The 20,889-nt window shown below is 44.2% G+C and overlaps 1 protein-coding gene across 1 annotated transcript in view; it reads left to right on the top strand.

Moving 5' to 3' along the window:
* Positions 1 to 20,071, top strand: part of abch1 (ATP-binding cassette, sub-family H, member 1) — a 75,881-nt gene extending 55,810 nt beyond the window's left edge. The window contains 5 exon segments of the mRNA XM_059648810.1: positions 1,873 to 2,036; positions 2,788 to 2,790; positions 3,600 to 3,697; positions 12,703 to 12,742; positions 19,891 to 20,071. Coding sequence (XP_059504793.1) covers positions 1,873 to 2,036; positions 2,788 to 2,790; positions 3,600 to 3,697; positions 12,703 to 12,742; positions 19,891 to 20,071 — 486 coding nt within the window.
* Positions 20,072 to 20,889: the final 818 nt, after the last annotated feature.

The raw sequence follows: 20,889 nt of genomic DNA, 5'->3' as shown, positions 1-20,889 counted from the left end.
AGAGGAGACTCCTCCTCTGCAGTAACCCATCCAGCAGAAGCTCCAGGACCCTGCCCCCAAAGCCGGGCACTATTTCCCCTGTGTTTGCCATGACCGGGGCAGATGCCAGGGCAGCACTGGAAGTGCCTGCCCAAGCTTATAAAGATGACGCTGGCACTAGGGATACCAGCTGTTTCACAAGTTTCTGGCGAGTAGCAGGTTACTCCAGAAACACTGTGTGATAAAGTGAGGACAGAACCAGGCATGAGGGACATCTTTGGGTAGTTAATGAGCCAATATCAGTAGAACTCACTCGGCTTGCAATTAGAAACCGCTATAAAAACTCAACATGATGTGCACTTAGCAAAAAAAACCTAATAATCTGTTGACAGAAGCTGAGTGAGACCTATCAATCCTCCTCGAGGGCCTGGTGAACTAGTGAACACAAAGAATTGAGGTAAATGACCCTGTCATTTATTGAATCATCCTTATTGGCTGGGAGTCAAATTCTGGGCTTAAAGCCACTACCAACTGTTCCACAGTTTCACAAATTCATTGCTTAACTTTGAGTGAGAGTGACACTTGTTACAGGTTCTGCAATACCACATAAATTCACAGAGAAAACCTTGCTTTTTTTGCAAACTTTGCAGAGATATGTTCCTGCACTGTTGTGACTAATGCTGTGTAACTCCAACAAATTAGAAACTAAAACAGAACTGCTGGAGAAACTCAGCAGGCCTGGCCCAACTGTGAACAGAAAGCAGAGTTAATGTTCTGGGTCCAGTGACCCTTCTTCAGAACAATTCTGTTCTGAACAGAAAAGTACAGCTCTTCAGAACATCAATTTCTGTTTTTTATTTCTGATTTACAGCATCTGTAGTTCTTTGGTTTATTTTCCAACAAATATAGGTTGTATTTCCAAATAAACAACAAATAGCTTTTGAACTTGGCATATTTTGGAACAGGTGATTATTGAGGTTAGGGTTTCTTTGTTTCACCTGGCCCTCAGTTGAAGTTGAGAGCATGTTGTAGACATGTTTAATCAACGTGTGATAGGAATTAATTTACAATTTGCACTTGAAGATTAGAGTAGCTTTGAGCACAAACCACCACTTATACAGGAAACTGTTTTACATCATTGGATCATTCTAATCAAATTGATGGAAAATATCTAAAAGGCATATATTTGTTGGAAAATGAACCAAAGAACTACAGATGCAGTAAATCAGAAATAAAAACAGAAATTGATGTTCTGAAGAACTGTACTTTTCTGTTCAGAACAGAATTGTTCTGAAGAAGGGTCACTGGACCCAGAACATTAACTCTGCTTTCTGTTCACGGTTGTGCCAGACCTGCTGAGTTTCTCCAGCAGTTCGGTTTTAATTTCTAATTTTTAAAAAATTTGTTCATGGGACGTGGGCATTACTGGTGGGCCAAGCATTTATTGCCCATCCCTAGTTGCCCCTTGAGAAGGTGGGGGTGAGCTGCCTCCTTAAACCACTGCAATCCATGTGCTGTAGGTTGATCCACAAAGATCTTAGGGAGGAAATTCCAGGATTTTGATCCAGCAACAGTGAAGGAATAGCAATATATTTCCAAGTTAGGATGGTGAGTGGCTTGGAAGGGACCTTGCAGGGGGTGGTGCTCCCCTGTATCTGCTGCTGTTGTCCCTCTGGATGGAAGTGGTTGTGAGTTTAGAAGGTGCTGTCTGAGGATCTTTGGTGAATTTCTGCAGTGAATCTTGTAGATAGTACACACTGCTGGTACTGAGTGTCGGTGGGGGGAGGGAGTGAATGTTTATATATAAACGCTCTGGTTCTCTTTGTTTTAAAAGAGGTGTGCAAATAGAAATTGCCTGAACAAATTAAATTTTAATCACATGTCCTTCCACAGGTTCCCAATGAAGGCTCCTTGTTTCTGATAGTAATCCTGATCTTAATGCAAGGCATCACCAGAATGGCCTTGGGGATTGTCATCTCGGCTTTGTTTGATGATGAGCAGTCAGCAGCCCAGCCTTCCCTAGGTATCTTCTACCCTCGTATTGTTCTGAGTGGTAAGTGAAGTTTAACAGGATAACAACATGCATTTAAATAACTGTTTTCATGTCATGAAATATATGAAGATATTGTGAGGAGCGATCATAAAACAAAATTTGACTTTAAGCCACAAAAAAGTGAGATTAGACAGATGACCACCCGCATGGTCAAAGAGATAGGGTTAGTAAAAAGCATCATTGACAGGTGGAGAGCTTTAGGGACAGGCTCCTACAGCTGACAGCATGATGGTGGGCCAATTCAAAGTGGGAGTGGTCAAGAAGCTCATACTGGTGAGATCCTGGAGAGTCTGAAGGAGGTGGCAGAAATAGGGAGGGTTGTAGGGGGCTGGAGGAGGTGGCAGAGATAGGGAGGGGGTGTTGGGGCTGGAGGAGGTGGCGGAGATAGGGATGGGTGTTGGGGCTGGAGGAGGTGGCGGAGATAGGGAGGGGGTGTTGGGGCTGGAGGAGGTGGCAGAGATAGGGAGGCGGTGTTGGGGCTGGAGGAGGTGGCGGAGATAGGGATGGGTGTTGGGGCTGGAGGAGGTGGCAGAGATAGGGAGGGGGTGTTGGGGCTGGAGGAGGTGGCGGAGATAGGGAGGGGGTGTTGGGGCTGGAGGGGTTGACAGAGATAGGGAGGGGGTTAGGGGGCTGGAGGAGGTGATGGAGATATGGAGGGGGTGTAGGGGCTGGAGTGAGTTACAGAGATAGGGAGAGGTGTAGTGGCTAGAGGGGGTGACAGAAGTCGTGAAGGGGTGTAGGGGCTGGAGGATGAGAATGTTAAAGTCAGGGTGCTGATCAAGCAGTGGCCAACATAGAGCAGTGAGCACAAGGCTGATGGGAGGGAAACGGGGCTAGCTGCTGTTTCGACAATGGGCTGACATAAATAAATGTGATTGAATAAAATCAGTTTTAGCATTTATTCAATTTGGTGAGAAAGATTCCAGTCTTTAATTAGAAAATGCCTGGAGATAATGGTGTGTTGTCATTCAGAGTCACTTCAGTCTCATAGTCCCACTTTCAGTGAGGATGGGGACCATCTAATTCAGTTTGTGAAGACATTGTGTGACCTTCACTAGGCCACGCAGCTGTGTCCTCGCCAGCCTGTCATCACCCATATGTCTAAGATCCGAGAGTTGCCTCTTCCTGAGAGTCTCCATGACTTCCTGCTTTGCGCACTGTTCCTATATATTCCCATCTCGCTTTCCTGTTGTGTAACTCTTTGCAATAATCCTCACAGCAACACAATGACATCTTATTTCCCAGGAAGCTTTTTCCTACGGAATCCTAACAAACTGAGCAGGAAGTTTGACAACACGTTCGGTCCGAAGCAGATGGTGAATTTCCTGAACTGATTTTCCTCTTGTGATCTTTCTCCAAATCCACTTTGAAAGTTCTTCTTGAATGTGCCTCTGGGGCTCTTCCAGGCAGCACTGTCTGAATCACAGCAGGGTCCTGTGTAAAATAATCTCCAGCTCACTCTTCCCAGTATGGCACCCGGGTGTAGTGAAGGCGGAATCACAGGAATCTATCAAATGCCAAGTTTGGCTTTACCAAGCTGTATTGTGGTTTCACTTTCGGGAATCAGTTGGCCCATTGAAAGTATCCTGTATCCCCTGAGGTACGGTAGTTTTATTTTACTGCAAACATAGGCATCAGAAGCACTCCAAGGTGTAATTGATCAAGGTGAGCGAGCATTTTCTACCGTTTCAAAACACAACTTGCATTCATCTGAACAAATTAGTCATCTGGAAGCTAATTTATGATTCACCTTAATGGTAACTTTGCAACACAATTAGTGCAAGCTGCTGAAACAATTGACTCTGACTATGTTTCTACATTACACTGTAATCTGTCCAGTTAGGGTTTGGCAATTTTCTGGATGATGGGATGATGCTGGGGTATGAACCAGAACACACCGTAAACATAAATATTTCACCGACATCTAAAACAATAGTTTTACTCAATGTAACACTGTCTCCCATGTGTCCCAAAGGCCATGACTGCCCACATCCCACAAAACGAATAAATAAAAGAAAAATTCTGTAAGTTGCTTGTATTTGTTGTAACATTCTCCAGATAACTGGTGTTTCTGAGCAACTGATTTCTGGACTGAAGAGATGAATGATCTATATTCTAAACTCTGTTGAACACTTTCTTCAATATAACAATGAAAATTGGATTTTTTATTCCGTTTCATTTGACAACTATACGCAAGTTGTAATTTTTTTTCCTTTAGCCATTCACAAGTTACAGGCATCGCTGGCCAGGCAGCATTTATTGCCCATCCCTAACTGCCCAGAAGAGTCAATCACATTGCTGTGGGTCTGGAGTCACATGTAGGCCAGACCAGGTAAGAATGGCATTTCCTTCCCTCAAGGACACTAGTGAACCAGATGTATATTTCCCGACAATTGGCAATGGATTCATGGTCATCATTAAACTCTTAATTCCTGATTTTCCTAAATTCAGCTTCCACTAGCTGCCATGGTGGGATTCAAACTCAGGTTTGCAGAACATTACCTGGGACCCTGGATTAACAATCCAGCGACAATACCACTGGGCTATTGCTTCCTGTGTGTGGGAGAAGGTTGTTTTTCTGTGGCATTTTCTGACAGATATAATATTGGTGATTCTGGGTTAGTACTCAGCTTCATTTTTTTTAAGATTGCTCCACTATTTATTGGAGCAATAGGCCCCTGACAATTTCACACAGCCATTGCAGCAAAAGCAAACCATCACTTTGAAAAGTGGTTGAACCCTGGTGTAACAACAAGAAGACAGGTCTTGCATTTGTATAGCATCTTTCACACCCTGCAGATGTCTTAAAGTGCTTTAGGGTCACTGTTGTAACGTAGGAAATTCTGATACCAGTTTACACACAGCAAGATCCCAAAAAACATCAGTGAGCAGTTAATGACTTAATCATCCATTTCAGCAGCTGATTATTCCCGTATCTGCTCTGGGCCTTGTCAAAACTCTGTACTTGCACCCTTAAACCGCAACCACCCCCACCCCCCGCCCCGAACACACACACACATGCTCGCGCGCGCACACACACACATATGCACACACAGACACACACATGCACACGCACACAGCGTGTGCACACAGACACACATACACACACACACACACACATACGTACATATGCACACACAATCACACACATGCACATGGACACACACACGCACGCACATTTGTTCTTTACCATATACTAGTGACTCCTTCCCTTTCTGCAGGTATTTGTACAGGTCCTTGTTTTAAAAATTGATGTTTCCACTGCCCTTGCAGCCACACCCTCTGGATCATGTGCTAAAATGTGACAATTTATTAAAATGACAGTTTCTTCACCTACAACAAGAGAGTTGCGATAGCAGACCAGTGGAATCTCCCTAGCCATGGGCAGCCACTGAACAGATACAGTGCAGAGCTCCCGAAATTTGGGCCGTAATCAGTCCCGAACTGAAACTGGTCAAGGATGCAGAGAAACAGCAAATAACAACCAACAATAACCCGGATCCCATCCATTATCAGTCAAAAAGGAAACACGGTGTGGGGCTGGATGAACACTGCAGGCCCAGCAGCATCTCAGGGGCAGGAAAGCTGCGCGACTGAGAGGTGCAGTTGTTTATTGCGAACCGAGCGGAGGCATTCACCTGCACATCTGCCAATGTGGTATACTGCATCCACTGCACCCGGTGTGGCTTCCTCTACATTGGGGAAACCAAGCGGAGGCTTGGGGACCGCTTTGCAGAACACCTCCGCTCGGTTCGCAACAAACTACTGCACCTCCCAGTCGCGCAGCTTTTGTGCTCCTCTGATGCTGCTGGGCCTGCTGTGTTCATCCAGCTCCACACTTTGTTATCTTGGATTCTCCAGCATCTGCAGTTCCCATTATCTCTGATACAGTTAAAAAGGAACATTAGTGAGGTTGGTTCACGGAAGGTGTCAAAGAAATCATGCACAGTTTTCCGATCTCCCAGAACACAAATAAAGGAGATTCTGTGGACTAGGTTAAAAAAGGAGTGAGGTTACGGCTGCCATCCCCGTTAACCCGGCAGTGGGTCCTGCCCTGTCAGACAGCTGTCCTGTGTGTTTATATAATAGAGCAGGGAGATGCCATTCCTGAGCCTTTTCAACAGGCGCTTTATCAATAGCTTTACTGTGGGACAGGCAGGGCCCTGTTGCATTTGGCTGCTCTGCCGTTGTGTGAATTGCCAGAACAAATATATCTGCCTCAGTCCCCAAGCCCCATACATTCAGTCAGCAGCCCCTGTACTCACTGACCCACACAAGCTCACAGTGAGACTGTGTATTTGTATTAGAATCCCCCCCACGGTATCACCTCACCCATTTCCTATCTCTGTCATTTCTTCCAGTCCCTTCATCAATCCCAATCTCTACAGCTTTCCCCCCTCCCCATCACTCCACTGTCTGTGGCTGTACGTTCAACCAGGGCCCCCAGCTCTGCAGTTTCCTCTCTAATCCTCTTTTACCTGTTTCGCTCATTTAACACCTTCATTAAAAACTGACCTCTTTCACTAAGCTTCACTGACCTTTCGAAAGGTGTTCCTGTGATGTCTTTCCATCAGCAGACACCACAGACAGTAAAGTATGCTGTATAGCATCAATACAGTGTGCTGTATAGCATCAATACAGTGTGCTGTATAGCATCAATACAGTGTGCTGCATAGCATCAATACAGTGTGCTGTATAGCATCAATACGGTGTGCTGTACAGCATCAATACAGTGTGCTGTATAGCATCAATACGGTGTGCTGTACAGCATCAATACAGTGTGCTGTATAGCATCAATACGGTGTGCTGTACAGCATCAATACAGTGTGCTGTATAGCATCAATACGGTGTGCTGTACAGCATCAATACGGTGTGCTGTACAGCATCAATACGGTGTGCTGTACAGCATCAATACAGTGTGCTGTACAGCAGCAATACGGTGTGCTGTACTGCATCAATACAGTGTGCTGTATAGCATCAATATGGTGTGCTGTACTGCATCAATACAGTGTGCTGTACAGCATCAATACAGTGTGCTGTATATGATCAATAAAGTGCGCTCAACAGCATAAATATAGTGTGCTGTACTTGATCGATACATTTTCCGCTCCGTGTCTGTGCAGTGTCCTGTACTGCATCAATATCATGTTCTGTACAGGATCAATGAAGTATGCTGCAGATTGATGTGTACACATTCACTCCTCTGCGTGCCTGATCTCAACCTCACTGCTTTGTGAAAGGTCTGTCAGCACATTACAACACAGAGACCAGGAGTAACAAAACTAGAGGTATTTGGAGAAATAATGGGAACTGCAGATGCTGGAGAATCCAAGATAATAAAATGTGAGGCCGGATGAACACAGCAGGCCAAGCAGCATCTCAGGAGCACAAAAGCTGATGTTTCGGGCCTAGACCCTTCATCAGAAAAGGGGGATGGAGAAAGGATTCTGAAATAAATAGGGAGAGAGGGGGAGGCGGACCGAAGATTGATAGAGGACAAGATAGGTGGAGAGGAGAGTATGGGTGGGGAGGTAGGGAGGGGATAGATCAGTCCAGGGAGGACAGACAGGTCAAGGGGGCGGGGTGAGGTTAGTAGCTGGGAAATGGATGTGCGGCTTGAGGTGGGAGGTGGGGATAGGTGAGAGGAAGAACAGGTTAGACAGGCGGAGACAAGCTGAACTGGTTTGGGGATGCAGTGGGGGGTGGAGAGATTTTGAAGCTGGTGAAATCCACATTGATACCATTGGGCTGCAGGGTTCCCAAGTGGAATACGAGATGCTGTTCCTGCAACCTACAGGTGGCATCATTGTGGCACTGCAGGAGGCCCAGGATGGACATGTCGTCTAAGGAATGGGAGGGGCAGTTAAAATGGTTTATCAGTGTAAAGAAGAAATGACATTTTAGGTGACATTTTAAAACAAAAACAGATTCTAAACAAGATCTCACACCTAACATTGTGGGAGGTGCAGTTGTTTACTGCGAACCGAGCGTAGGTGTTCTACAAAGCGGTCCCCAAGCCTCTGCTTGGTTTCCCCGATGTAGAGAAAGCCACAACGGGTACAGTGGATGCAGTATACCACATTGGCAGATGTGCAGGTGAACCTCTGCTTAATGTGGAATGTCATCTTGGGGCCTGGGATAGGGGTGAGGGAGGAGGTGTGGGGGCAAGTGTAGCATTTCCTGTGGTTGCAGGGGAAGGTGCTGGGTGTGGTGGGATTGGAGGGAAGTGTGGAGCGAACAAGGGAGTCACGGAGAGAGTGGTCTCTCCGGAAAGCAGACAAGGATGGGGTGGGAAAAATGCCATACTCTCCTCTCCACCTATCTTCTCCTCTCTCCATCTTCGGTCTGCCTCCCCCTCTCTCCCTATTTATTCCAGAACCCTCTCCCCATGCCCCTTTTCTGATGAAGGGTCTAGGCCTGAAACGTCAGCTTTTGTGCTCCTGAGATGCTGCTTGGCCTGCTGTGTTCACCCAGCCCCACACTTTGTATTCTTATAGAGGTGTTTGGACTAGGTTGTATACTGTGCTGCAGGGTTTTCATCAGCTGCCTGACCCTCCTAAAAGAACTGAGGTTTTATTCGTTTGAAGAATAAGTAACAGTTTAGGTCAGACAATGCATGTTAGGTGTGAGATCTTGTTTAGAATCTGTTTTTGTTTTAAAATGTCACCTAAAATGTCATTTCTTCTTTACACTGATAAAACCTTTAGTTGACTCAGGACCATGACTTTAAAGAAATTTGGGGATTTATGTACACATATTATTCAATTCTAACTGATTAAAGATTTATCAGTATCTTAGGTATGTTTAGTACATTCTCATCAGCGGTATGATCCCTTGATCTTTTGTTTATAAATTCTGTGTCCGATACCATCTCACTCACTAACACCTGAAGAAGGAATGAGGCTCCGAAAGCTTGTGTTTTCAAATGAACCTGTCCGACTATAACCTGGTGTCATGTGATTTCTGACCTTGTCCACCCCAGTCCAACACAGACACCTTCATATTATGACCCTGCTGAAGGCTCTGGTTGGGGAGCAGCTGTGGGAGGACATGGATGGGAAGGAAGGATATACTGTATGTTTTCACTGCAGAGGTGTGACAACACTGTGCACATGTGACTGGTTGGTAAAGGCTGGGAGTGTTTGAACGGGAAGTCTCAGAAACTCTACGTTTGCTGAGTTGGTCAGTTAGAACTCTGTATTTGGTTTTAGGGTTGTGAAGGACAATGAGACCTGAGTTTCGTTCTGGTTGTCACCCATTGAGCTCAACTGGGAAGGGGCATGTGTACCAACATCACGGTTCAATAGCCAACCAACTGTCACTGATTTCAGGCACGCTGAAAGAATGGGAATGGTGAATTTACGCAGTGCTCCTTGTAGATGGTACACACTGCTGCTGCTGAGCGTCGCTGGTGGAGGGAGTGAATGCTTGTGGATGTAGTGCCAATCAAGCAGCTGCTTTGTCCTGGATGGTGTCAAGCTGCTTGAGTGTTGTTGGGGCTGAACTCGTCCAGGTGAGTGGGGAGTGTTCCATCATGCTCCTGACTTGTGCCTTGTCAATGGTAGACAGGATTTGGGGAGTCAGGAGGTGAGTTACCAACTGTAGGATTCCTGCCACCTAACCTCTTGTCAGCTCTTGTAGCTGCTGTGTTTATGGGGCAAGAGTCCAGTTGAGTTTCTGGTCAATGGTAACCTCCAGGATGTTGATAGTGAGGGGTTCAGGGATGGGAACATGATTGAACATCAGGGGACAGTGGTTACATTGCCTCTTGTTTGAGATGGTCATTGTGTGGCTCGAATGTTACCTGCCACTTACTAGCCCAGACCTGGATACAGGCCAGTTCTTGCTGCAATTAGGCCCAAAATAATTCAGGGTGAAGAGTCCTGAATGGTTTTCTCCCAAAGAGTGCTGCTAACCCTTCAGAGTTGTGTCTGAGTCTCCAGAAATTGAAGATTCACCTTTAGAACTCTGAACGAGGGAAGTTAATAACAATAATTGAGAGAACAGTCTCCACTCCCACATCAATCAGGAACTGAATAAATTGTGGGATCTTTCTGATTTGGATAGTAGGTGAATCATTGAAAATTGAATTAAAACTGACTTTGGAAAGTTGGCCATTTGTCATTTCCACTTTTAGATTTGTGAGAATGAAAAGAGTTTCAAAGTGAAAAGTAAATTGCGGTTATGTGGAATGACACCATGAATGTGAGCAGTGAAATAACTGCAACAACAACCTGCCTTTATAGAGCACCTTTAATGTTCAAGGCTTTCAAATGAACTTTTACACTGAGCTGCCTTTGCAGGTATTGGGTGACCAAAGGCACCATCAAAGATACAGGTTTAAGGAATAACTAAAAGGAGGAAAATGGGGAGGAGATATGAAGAGGTTTTGAGAAGAGAATTCCAGAGATTTGGAGTCAGGCAGCTGAAGGTACTGGTCCCAGGACAGAGCGATAGTAATTGGGGAATGTGTCAGAAACCCAGGTTGGGAGACACGCAGATCCTGGATTATGAAAACTCATGGGAACATCTGTGTGTTAAATGTGATGCATCCATCTTTATTTGATCAGTTTTATTCCATCCCTTGTCCAACTCACAATACGCTAGGCAGGAGGGCAGGAAAATTATCTGCCCAACTGCTAAAGCTGCCCTGAAGCTGTGGCTTGAAACTCTTTCTGACCCAACGAGGTTAAACTCCCTCTCTCTTTCTCGACCCCTCTCTCTCTCTCTCTGTGTGACCTGACAGGGTTTATATACTCTCTCTCTCTTCCTCTATCAACACCCCCGCCCAACTCTCTCTGTCTGTGCGACCTGATAGGGTTTATGCACCCTCTCTCTCTCTCAACTTGATTCAGAACTTTGTTTCTGCCTGTATGTTTGGGAAATAGAGATTTCAGGCAAAACTTAGAGGAAAACCATGAATTAAATATTTCAAGCAGAAAACATCAGTTTCTCTGGCCTGTCCACCTAGTCATCCCTGTTCTTTCCTGTGAGATTACACAATATGATTCAATATCATTTCTGACATGAATTAAGGATGAATCAAATAGCAGGAAGGTATTTGACTGTTTCCTTTTTAAACTGTGGTTTCCTGTTTGAACACCTGCACTGGGTTTCAGATTGAAATATCAATCAGACTTTTACGAAAGATATGTCTGACTTTAGTTTTTGAGCATGTATCCTTTAGTTGTGAATGTGGGCTTGTGTTTCTAACTAAACGAAGCAGAGGCAGGTTGGAATGTGATATCTGCAGATTCTATAATTATGCAGGTGAAGTTCAAGTTACTGAGGGCTGCTGCTGTAGGTTTGTAACATGACAATTTAACAGCTGCAACAGTGAGCTCTGAAACGTGCTGGTTGGCACTTGAAGCAAAAAATGCATCAACACCAAATTTATGATTCCTTTAGAAAATACAGTGTTGTTTAAAACTTGGGTTATTTGAAATAATAAAACAATTGTGTGAGCACAAGACACCATCTTACCACCAGCAATTACATCCCACCCTTCTACAGTTTATAATTTACAAGGATGTGGTGGCCCAGGAACAGTGTGACCAGATAATCATCCTGACACCCAGGTTAATGCTCTTGGCTCAATGCACAGACGGTGACACGTAAATTTAATTAACATAATCTATTATATTTTAATGGCTAATCCACTGGGAACAATGAATCTAAGGTCAAACCTATCTGGTTCATTAATGTCCTTTAGGGAAGGAAATCTGACATCCTTACCTGGTCTGGTCCTCGTGTGACTCCAGACCCAAGGCAATGTGGCTGACTCTTAGCTGGCCTGACTCTTAACTTTTGAGGAAAGGGTGGCCAAGCCAGTGACACCCTCATTCTATGAACAATTTTTAAAAAAATCATGAAACTATTTGCTAAATTGACAAGATTAAGCTAGATGTCTTAGAAATTTTGGACATGCAGCCAAGGGTCAAAAAAGTTGAACATTGATTTAACTCTATAACAGAAAGTTGGAATGATTAATTTGCTGGAGACAAAAGATTTCATGTTTTAAAGATGTTTCAGTTTTTTTAATCTGCTCTATGTCCCTTCATTATTTCAGGATTGGACTTCTCTCACAGGCTGGTATGGAGTGGGTTTCTAACTCCTCTGGCTTGCAATGTGTATTTTGTTACCTTGGCAACAGCAATAATGAAAATAAGAAAATAGCAGTGGAACGACACAGAGCCCCTGTGTAGCACTTAACTGGAAAGACCGTCTTCTGAGCAACTACACCTCCCAGCAGGGCTGCTGAGTTGAATTTGAGGGAGATTGTAAATGTGAAGATGAATATTTGTCCTGCTGCTTTTAACATTTTCCCTTGGTTTTATCAAATGGTCAGATGGAAAACATTTGTAATGAACATGAGTGTGTTGTCATTCTCATGATGTACATCTTTCATTTCTTCTGGCTGTTGCATTAGGAACTTTGTTGAACTGTTGTTGATTGATGGTTCCTGCTCAGCCGTCACCGTGATAATTCGGGAAAGGTGATGGTACAGAATTGCTTACTGCTGGAAAAAAAAGACATCACAAAACATCCTGTTTTACTCTCATCAGGACTGGCGCAGGAATGCCGAATGCCAAAGGGAACAACAATTCCTTGTACAGTAAGGTGCACCAGGCAATAATGGTTCCCCCTGGACACATTCTTTGTGTTTGCAGAGGACCACACCCAGCAGATGAGTATGACGGATTCCAACTGGTGGGAGTCAATCCCATTGCAAGATCAATTGATCTCACTGGAATGCATAATATTCATAAGGGTTTTGACAGGAATAAAAACAAAGTTGCTGGAATAGCTCAGCAGGTTTGGGAGCATCTGTGAAGGAGAAAACAGCGTTAATGTTTCGGGTCCAGTGACCCTTCCTGATTTACAGCATCTGCAGTTCTTTTGGTTTTTATTTAGGATTTTGACAGGGTTGGTTTTGTGAAAAAGTTTCCCTGGGATATCTGGAATATAGGTCACGGTCTCGGAATGAGACCTCACTCATTTAGAGCTGAACTGAGAAGAAATTTCATGACCTGAAGGGTTGGGAATAGCTGTAATTCTTTCACCCAGTGTGTTCTGGATGGTCATTCACCAGGTATATTTAAAATGGGGATCAATAAATTCTTGGGTATCAGGAGAATTGAGGGGGCTATGGGAACAGAATGGAGTTGAGGTAGAAGATTGGCCATGATCATACTGAATGGAACAGAGGGCTGTATTGCCTGCCCTAACATGTTTTTTTATGGCCCCAAGTGTCTACACAACTGGGATAGTGCCCCATAACAAAAACAGAGAGCACTGGAGGACCCAGCAGGTCTGACAATACCTGTGGAGAGAGACGCAGTGCTAACATCTCGTGTCAAGCCTAACTAAGAGTCATGCTGGACTTGAAATTTTAACTCTGCTTCTCTTTCCACAGTCACTGCCAGGCCTGCTGAGCTTCTCCAGTAATTTTTTGCCTTCACTTCAGGTTTCCCCAGTGGGCTAATGCCTACCTGCCTGAGTAAATGCCATAACATTTTGTCTTTTGAAGCAAAATGGCGCAGCCCACTAACACCACTTACTGATACACATCTCCCAGCTTGTTGCACATCAGTTACCCATTAGCAAAAAGACAGAACAAAATGAATAAATTACAATGGAGGTTGCATGCCTAGTGTGGTATAGTTCACTGGAAGAAACAAACCCCACAAGTAAACTGCCTCATGTGATGGTCCCATTTCACAGTACTGTAAACAGAAGCTCACGTTTCTTTCAATAGAATCATAGGATCTTCCATAAAAAGTTCTGAAACAAATGATTCCAGTGTTAGCTTTAGGCATGTCTGTGTAAATTAATGATGCCATAACATCTTCCTGTTGCTAAGGTGACATCCTAGTAAAGTGAACTATGTTGCTAAGTAAATAGTTAATAATGTGACATCAACACTGCTCTTGAATAGCTTTTGATTCCATGAAATTTTAAGAGAATGTTTAAGACAGCCTGGTGTTTCTATTCGAAAAGCAGAGAAAGGAATGTGTTAATTAAGCCTGTTCCAGACTACCATGTCTGGCATAAACTAGTTTCATGTTTGTCCGTTTGGCCTTACTGCTACAGTTTGGTGGAATGTTCTGAGATAGTGGGATTTCACTCAAGGTGGCAGAGCAGAAATTGACATCAAAAGCTGCTGCCGAAGCTGCACTCAGTTTGGTTGTTGTTTTAAGTTATTGTCACAGTCACTGATGGCTCCCATTATTCTCAGTTTGCTTGTTGAATGAGGCAGTAGCTTGCAAAGTGTGAAAAAGGGAAAGAAGAGATTTTACTGCTTTGCTCTAAAATATATCAGGAATTCGAAGTTAGTTTCTTGAAGACACTGTTCAGATAATTGTGATGCCTTCACATTGTGTTCATCACCTACACACAAAAACAGATTAATTGTTGGGACCAAGCTGTAATTTTAACTCAAAGTACTCAGTCTGATTATTTTCATGCCAATGTGCCTGACAAAGTGGACGCGATTTGAATATGGCCTGTTATTTTTAAAGCAATGTTCAGAGAGAAATTCTAGTGATGCAGTGTTAGTCAATAAATAGATTTATAAACAAATCTGTTACTGTCAAACTGATCTTTGAATAGGCTCCCATTTGCTTCAAATCTTCACATATCATGAGGGAACTTTATTTATTTCTATCTAGCGGTTTCATATTAATGACTAACTGTCAAAGTAATTTACATTTGCCTCCTGGTTTCAGTCTGTCAATCCATATTTCACATTTGCTCTGAGAAAACATTCACCTCCTTTCAATGTGGATCCTTGTCACCCTACAAAGCTTGGCACACCCACATTCAGCATGGAGAGGGCAATGTTGTCATGCAAGATATTTTCTCTCGGTGACATGATAGGTCTTGCATATGAATGGTATTGAGGATATTGCAAAGCCACTTCTGAAGTATGGGTACTGCTCTAACACGCGTAAACATCCATCACAGCCACTGATGCACAGCCAGGCCCCACAAGCAGAGTGAAGGTAAAAGTGCCCTGATAATCTGCCTTTAACTGGTCTAAGGATAACCAGTTACCAAGCTGGAGGGAATGGAACATCGTCACTTTAACTAACCTGCTCAAACATTCCAAGGCATGGCAGGGGTTGGGATCCTCAACAGCAGGAAGGCAAGTGTGAGGCTGGGAGGAGATACAGTAATCAGAAGTAGCAAGTTGAAGGAGCAGGTCAGGCTGGGATAGCTGGGAGTGAGGAATGACAGTTAGGCTGAATTGCATCTATTTCAATGCAAGAGGGCTGATAGGTAAGACCGATGAAGTCAGGGCATGGATAGGTACGTAGGGCTGGGATATTAAAGCCATTACAGAAACATGGCTAAGGGAGGGACAGGACAAGCAGTTTAAGGTACAGGTACTTTAGGCAGGACAACGGTGGAGGGATGAGGGGAGGGGGAGTTGCATTTTTGATGAAGGGGAGTGTCACAGCAGGAGTCAGAGATTAAATAACCGAGGGATCATCCACTGAGGCTTTCTGGGTGGAGCTAAGAAATAAGAAGGGGATGGTGGCATTATTGGAGTTGTACTACAGGCTCCCAAATAGTCAACGGGAATTAGGGGAACAAATACGCAGGGAGGTTGTGGACATTTGCAGGAGCAATAGGGTTGTCGCAGTGGGGGGTTTAATTTTCCGAACATAGACTGGGCCATAGCTGGAGTTCGAGGTCTCTATGTTCCTGTGAGGGTGAAGGGCAATGTCGGCAGGAGTAGGGAACCCTGGGTAACAAGAGATGTTCAGGCTTTGACCAAAAATAAGAAGGAGGCTTGGCTCAGGTACAGACAGCTAGGAGCAAGGGAATCCCTGGAGGTATATCAGGGATGTAGGAGTTTACTGAAGAATGAAATCAGGAGGGTGAAAAGGAGGCACGAGATAGCTTTAACTGAGAAGATTAGGGAAAATCCAAAGACACTCTTTAAGTGTATTAATGGAAAAAGAATAACTGGAAAGAGAATAGGACCCCTCAATGAGCAAAATGGACGTGTGTGTGTGTGGAACCACAGGAGATAGGTGAGGTCTTCCATGAATATTTTTCCTCTGTGTTTACCATGGAGAAAGGCATGAAGAATTGGGAACTTGGGGAAGCTGGTGACAATATCTTGGGGACAGTCCATAATGCAGTGGATGATGTGTTGGAAGTATTAGAATGTATGAAGGTGGATGAATCCCCTGGTCCATATATATCCAAGAACCCTGCAAGAGGCTAGAGAAGAAATTGTGGGGGCCCTGGCTGATATATTTGCATTGTTGTTAGCCACAGGTGAGGTCCTGGAAGGCTGGAGGGTAGCAAATGTTGTGCCCTTATCCAAGGAACGCTGCAAAGAAAAACCTGGGAATTATAAACCAGTGAGCTTACCATCCATGCGCAGTAAATTAGTGGAGAAGATTCTGAGGCATAAGATATATATGCATTTGGAAAAGACAGGGTTTGTTTAGGAGTAGCCAGCATGGCTTCATGTCTGGCAGATCATGCCTCACAAATTTGTTAGAGTTTTTTGATGAAGTGACCAGGAAAGTTGATGGAGCAGGGTGGTAGACACAGTCTATATGGATTTCAGTAAGGCCTTCGGTAAGGTTCCACATGGTAGGCTGTTTTGGAAAGTTAGATCGCATGGAATCCGGGGAGAGGTGGCAGATTGGATACACAATTAGCTTGATGCTAAGAAGCAGAGAGTAATAGTGGAAGGATGCTTGTCGGACTGGAGGCCTGTGACCCGTGGTGTGCCTCAGGGGTCGGTGCTAGGCCCATTGCTGTTTGTTATCTATATCAATGATTTGAATGAGAATGTACAAGGCATGATTAGTAAGTTTGTGGATAACACCAAAATGGGTGGTATCATGGAGAGTGAGGAAGGCTATCAGAAATTGCAGCAGGATCTTAATCAGTTGGGAAAGTGAGCAAAGAAATGGCTAATGGAGTTTAATATAACTAAGTGTGAAGTGTTGCATTTTGGAAAATCATATCAAGGCAGGAGTTTCCTGGTGAATGGTAGGTCCTTAAGGAGTATAGTGGAACAGAGGGACCTTGGAGTTCAGGTGCATAGTTCTCCAACATTGGAGTCACAGGTAGATAGGGTAGTGAAGGAAGCTTTTGGCACACTGGCCTTCATCAGTCAGGGCACTGAGTATAGAAATTGGGAAGGTATGTTACAGCCGTACAGGATGTTGGTGAGGCTGCACTTGGAGAATTGTGTTCAGTGTTGGTCACCTTGCTGTAGGAAGGATGGTATTAAACGCGAAGCAGTGCAGAAGTAACTTACAAGAATAGTGCCAGGACGAGGGACTCAGTTATAGGCCGAGGTTGGACAAGCTAGGATTTTTTTCTTTAGAGCGTAGGAGACAGATGGGGGATTTTATAGAAATATGTAAGATCATGAGAGTCATGGACAGGGTGAATGCACTCAGTCTTTTTCCCAGGACTGGAGTATTTAGGTTTAGAGGGTATCGGTTTAGGTAAGAAGGGAAAGAAAACTTGGGAACATGAGCAGCTGTTTTACACAGAAGGTGGTACACATATGGAATGAACTGCTCGTGGAAGTGGTTAAGGCGGGGACATTAACAAGATTTAAAAGGCATTTGGACAAATATATGGATAGGAAAAGTTTAGAAGGATATGGGCCAAATGCAGGGAAATGGGGTCAGCGTGGATGGACATTTTGGTCAGAATGGACTAGTTTGGGCTGAAGGGCCTGTCTCTGTACTGCAGGCAGATGGTACTTGAAGCGAGGCCTCTTGGCCCAAAGGCAGGACACTGCCATTGTGCCACAAGACCCTTCTGTGACTACAATGTATACTGTTTGGATAGTAATTTCAGGCTGGATCAAAATGCTTTGAAATCATGTTCCTTAAAGTAAAACCCACTGAGTTGTGATGTGGGAAGTTATTCCAAGAAGCCTTCTGATTATGCAGAGAGTTGTGAGAGCATGGAATGCGTTGCCAGCAGCAGTTGTGGAAGCAAGGTCATTGGGGTCATTTAAGAGACTGCTGGACATGCATATGGTCACAGAAATTTGAGGGTGCATCCATGAGGATCAATGGTCGGCACAACATTGTGGGCTGAAGGGCCTGTTCTGTGCTGTACTGTTCTATGTTCTATGTTCTATGTTCTATGCAACTACTGTGGTATGACACATATGAAAGCCTGCACCTAAAGTGATCCACAGCGTCACTCTTACATGTAAGGCCAGAATAAGTTCACGGCAACACTGTATTCTCTAAATGAAGGAGTAGTGTGGGTTTGATACATACCACTTGCAAGAAATTTCCAACCCTCACGACCATTATACTTGCCAATCCAGTTGAACAATTTAAAGTCTCACGTCCTGGTTATCTTGAGAATAAATGAAAGACACGAAAAGTAAACTGTGTTAAAATACTGATGATTCATTTTCTCTGCTCTATTGCAATGATAATGACATAATAAACATTGAAAATTACAGAAACTAATTGAATCAGCTTTTCTTTTTGCAGGAGCAAACATAGAAAGTGTTGGAGAAAATCAGTAGATCTGTCTGGCAGCATCTGTAGAGAGAGCAGCAGAGTCAATGTTTTGACTCCAGTCACCCTTCATCGCATTTCAAAGATCCATAGTTCTTTTGTTTATTCTCTTTTTGCAGGGTCAGTTCTGCTTCCAGTCATAGCTTCCCCCAGCCACACCCACTCACACCACTCCCCCCACCCTGTTCCACTCAGTGAGGGATCGTTAATTGCAGCCTTTGTCAATCAGTCCCTGGATACAAGCTGATCCTCCCAGATTTGACTTGCCTCTGACTCCTTTCCACAACCCTCTCCCAATAAATCCGTCATGTTCAGTTGGCTCAGCCGCTCCTTAATCTCCCAACGTCATTGCTCGGGGAACTGTGAGTTTTCAGCAACATTCAATGAGAACAAATCCAGCAAGAGACCACTCCAGCATCTGCAAAATATTCCTCTTTTATGTTTCTTTGCGGTTTATCGTGTATATATCATAATTAGAAAAGAACACTGAAACGTTGCAAAATTAGGACCATTTTTTACTTGAAATCAACTCCCTGGGAATGCAGAAGGTCTCAGGTCATTGCCTGTAGGTCTTTGCCAATTCGATGTTTCAAAACAGCTTTGTGTGTTTCACAGGGGACATGGCAGCTTTGCAGCAATATGTGGTCAGAATGTAAAGGCCTGATCTATATCATCCAGCAAGTGTTTTGGTCTTATCGTTAAACAATACTATTGGGAGAGTCAACTTAGCTCTTTTCATATTATCAGTCTAATAAATCAGAGATTGTGTTGGTGGCATTTCTTTTCCTCAAAGCTTTAAGTATGTAAAACAGCATGTAAACATTCCGTCTGCCTGGATACTGTATCCATGGTGACACAACAACAGATCAGAGTCTGTACCAAAACAACATGATGAGGAACACTGGTTACATTCAGATCATCTGTTGGAGTGACTCTGTGGTGTAAACATAGGCATCTATCTGACTGCTGTTCCATCGTGTAACTTTACCTAAAGCACTAAATTACTGCTTGCTTCAGCTTCAAGTTGTTTCCAGAGTAATTTAACGCACTTTGTTTCTGAAATGATAGTGACTGTCCAGACATATTGCCAGCTCAGGCAATTTTGTTATCAAGCTTTCTACTGAGTTTGTCCCTTTCTGATCTATTCTTTGTCTTCACTCCCCTAAGGCACCTTTGCTGGAACCATCATTGCCCAATCTGAAGAAAGCTAGAGGGGTCAATCATCTCCCAGAATACTCCCAATTCCATTTTATAACCAGACATACAATGATCGGTAATAACTTCCCTCCTTCTTTATGAAATACCTGTGCAACACATTGTATTTTTCAGGGAAAATGCTGAGAAACAATGGCGATTAATAGCTTGTCAGATGGAGGATGATGGGTTTGATAATTGTTTCAACATTCTGTGTTGGCTCGAACTGATGCACCGACACCACATTGTCCCCAGCTCGGCCTGTCCTCAGCAGTGTGTGAGGGAGAGCAAAGAAATGGTGTGGAACCTGGACTAAGTCAGATTCAGCTCGGGGTCAGAGCCAGGGACTTGTGGTGTCAAGTCTCAATCCAAAGACCTGAGCCCATAATCAAGGAAACAATTCATTGAGGCACCAAGAGACGTGCCATCCACTGCATGGGGAAATTCCACTGAGAACAGCCTGTCACGTCCGCCACCCAATGTTGGGGTCACCTTTGAAGAGAGGAGGTGTTATCCCTATACCAGAATTGCCAACGTTCAGACAATCAGGTTCTTTTTTATTTTGGTTGTGCTTTTGAGGTGCTTCCTGTGTGTAAATTGGCCATCATTTTTCCTCCATTACAATGGGGGGACAAAATGGCTCTCGCTGGCACCAAAACATTCCTTGGATGTCCTAAGAATATGAAAGGCTCAACAGCAATGCAAGTACTTCCCAGCATCATGCTATCTGCTGGCCAGTCACAGAATGGTCAAGGAATGGCGACCTTTTGAGAATTCATTCAGTGAACATAGGAGCTGCTGGCAGATCAGGATGATAAGTGACTTGGAGGGAAAATTGTGGCTGCTGAGATGTATCTGCTGCCCTCATCCTTTAAGGTGCTAGAGAAAGCACTGTCAGAGTGTCCCTTCAGCAAGTGGAAGTCTTCATGAGATACATGTAGATGGTAAACACTGCTGCTCCTGAACGTCAGTGATCAAGAGAGTGGGTGCTTGTGGATGTGGTGCCAATCAAGCAGCTGCTTTGCCCTGGATGGTGTCAAGCTGCTCGAGTGTTGTTGGGGCTGCACACATCCAGGCAAGTGGGGAGTATTCCATCACACTCCTGACCTGTGTCTTGTAGATGGTGGACAGGCT

Source organism: Stegostoma tigrinum, chromosome 9, assembly GCF_030684315.1.
Source record: "Stegostoma tigrinum isolate sSteTig4 chromosome 9, sSteTig4.hap1, whole genome shotgun sequence".
Taxonomy (NCBI): Eukaryota; Metazoa; Chordata; class Chondrichthyes; order Orectolobiformes; family Stegostomatidae; genus Stegostoma; species Stegostoma tigrinum.
This window is presented reverse-complemented; position numbering and strand designations above follow the sequence as displayed.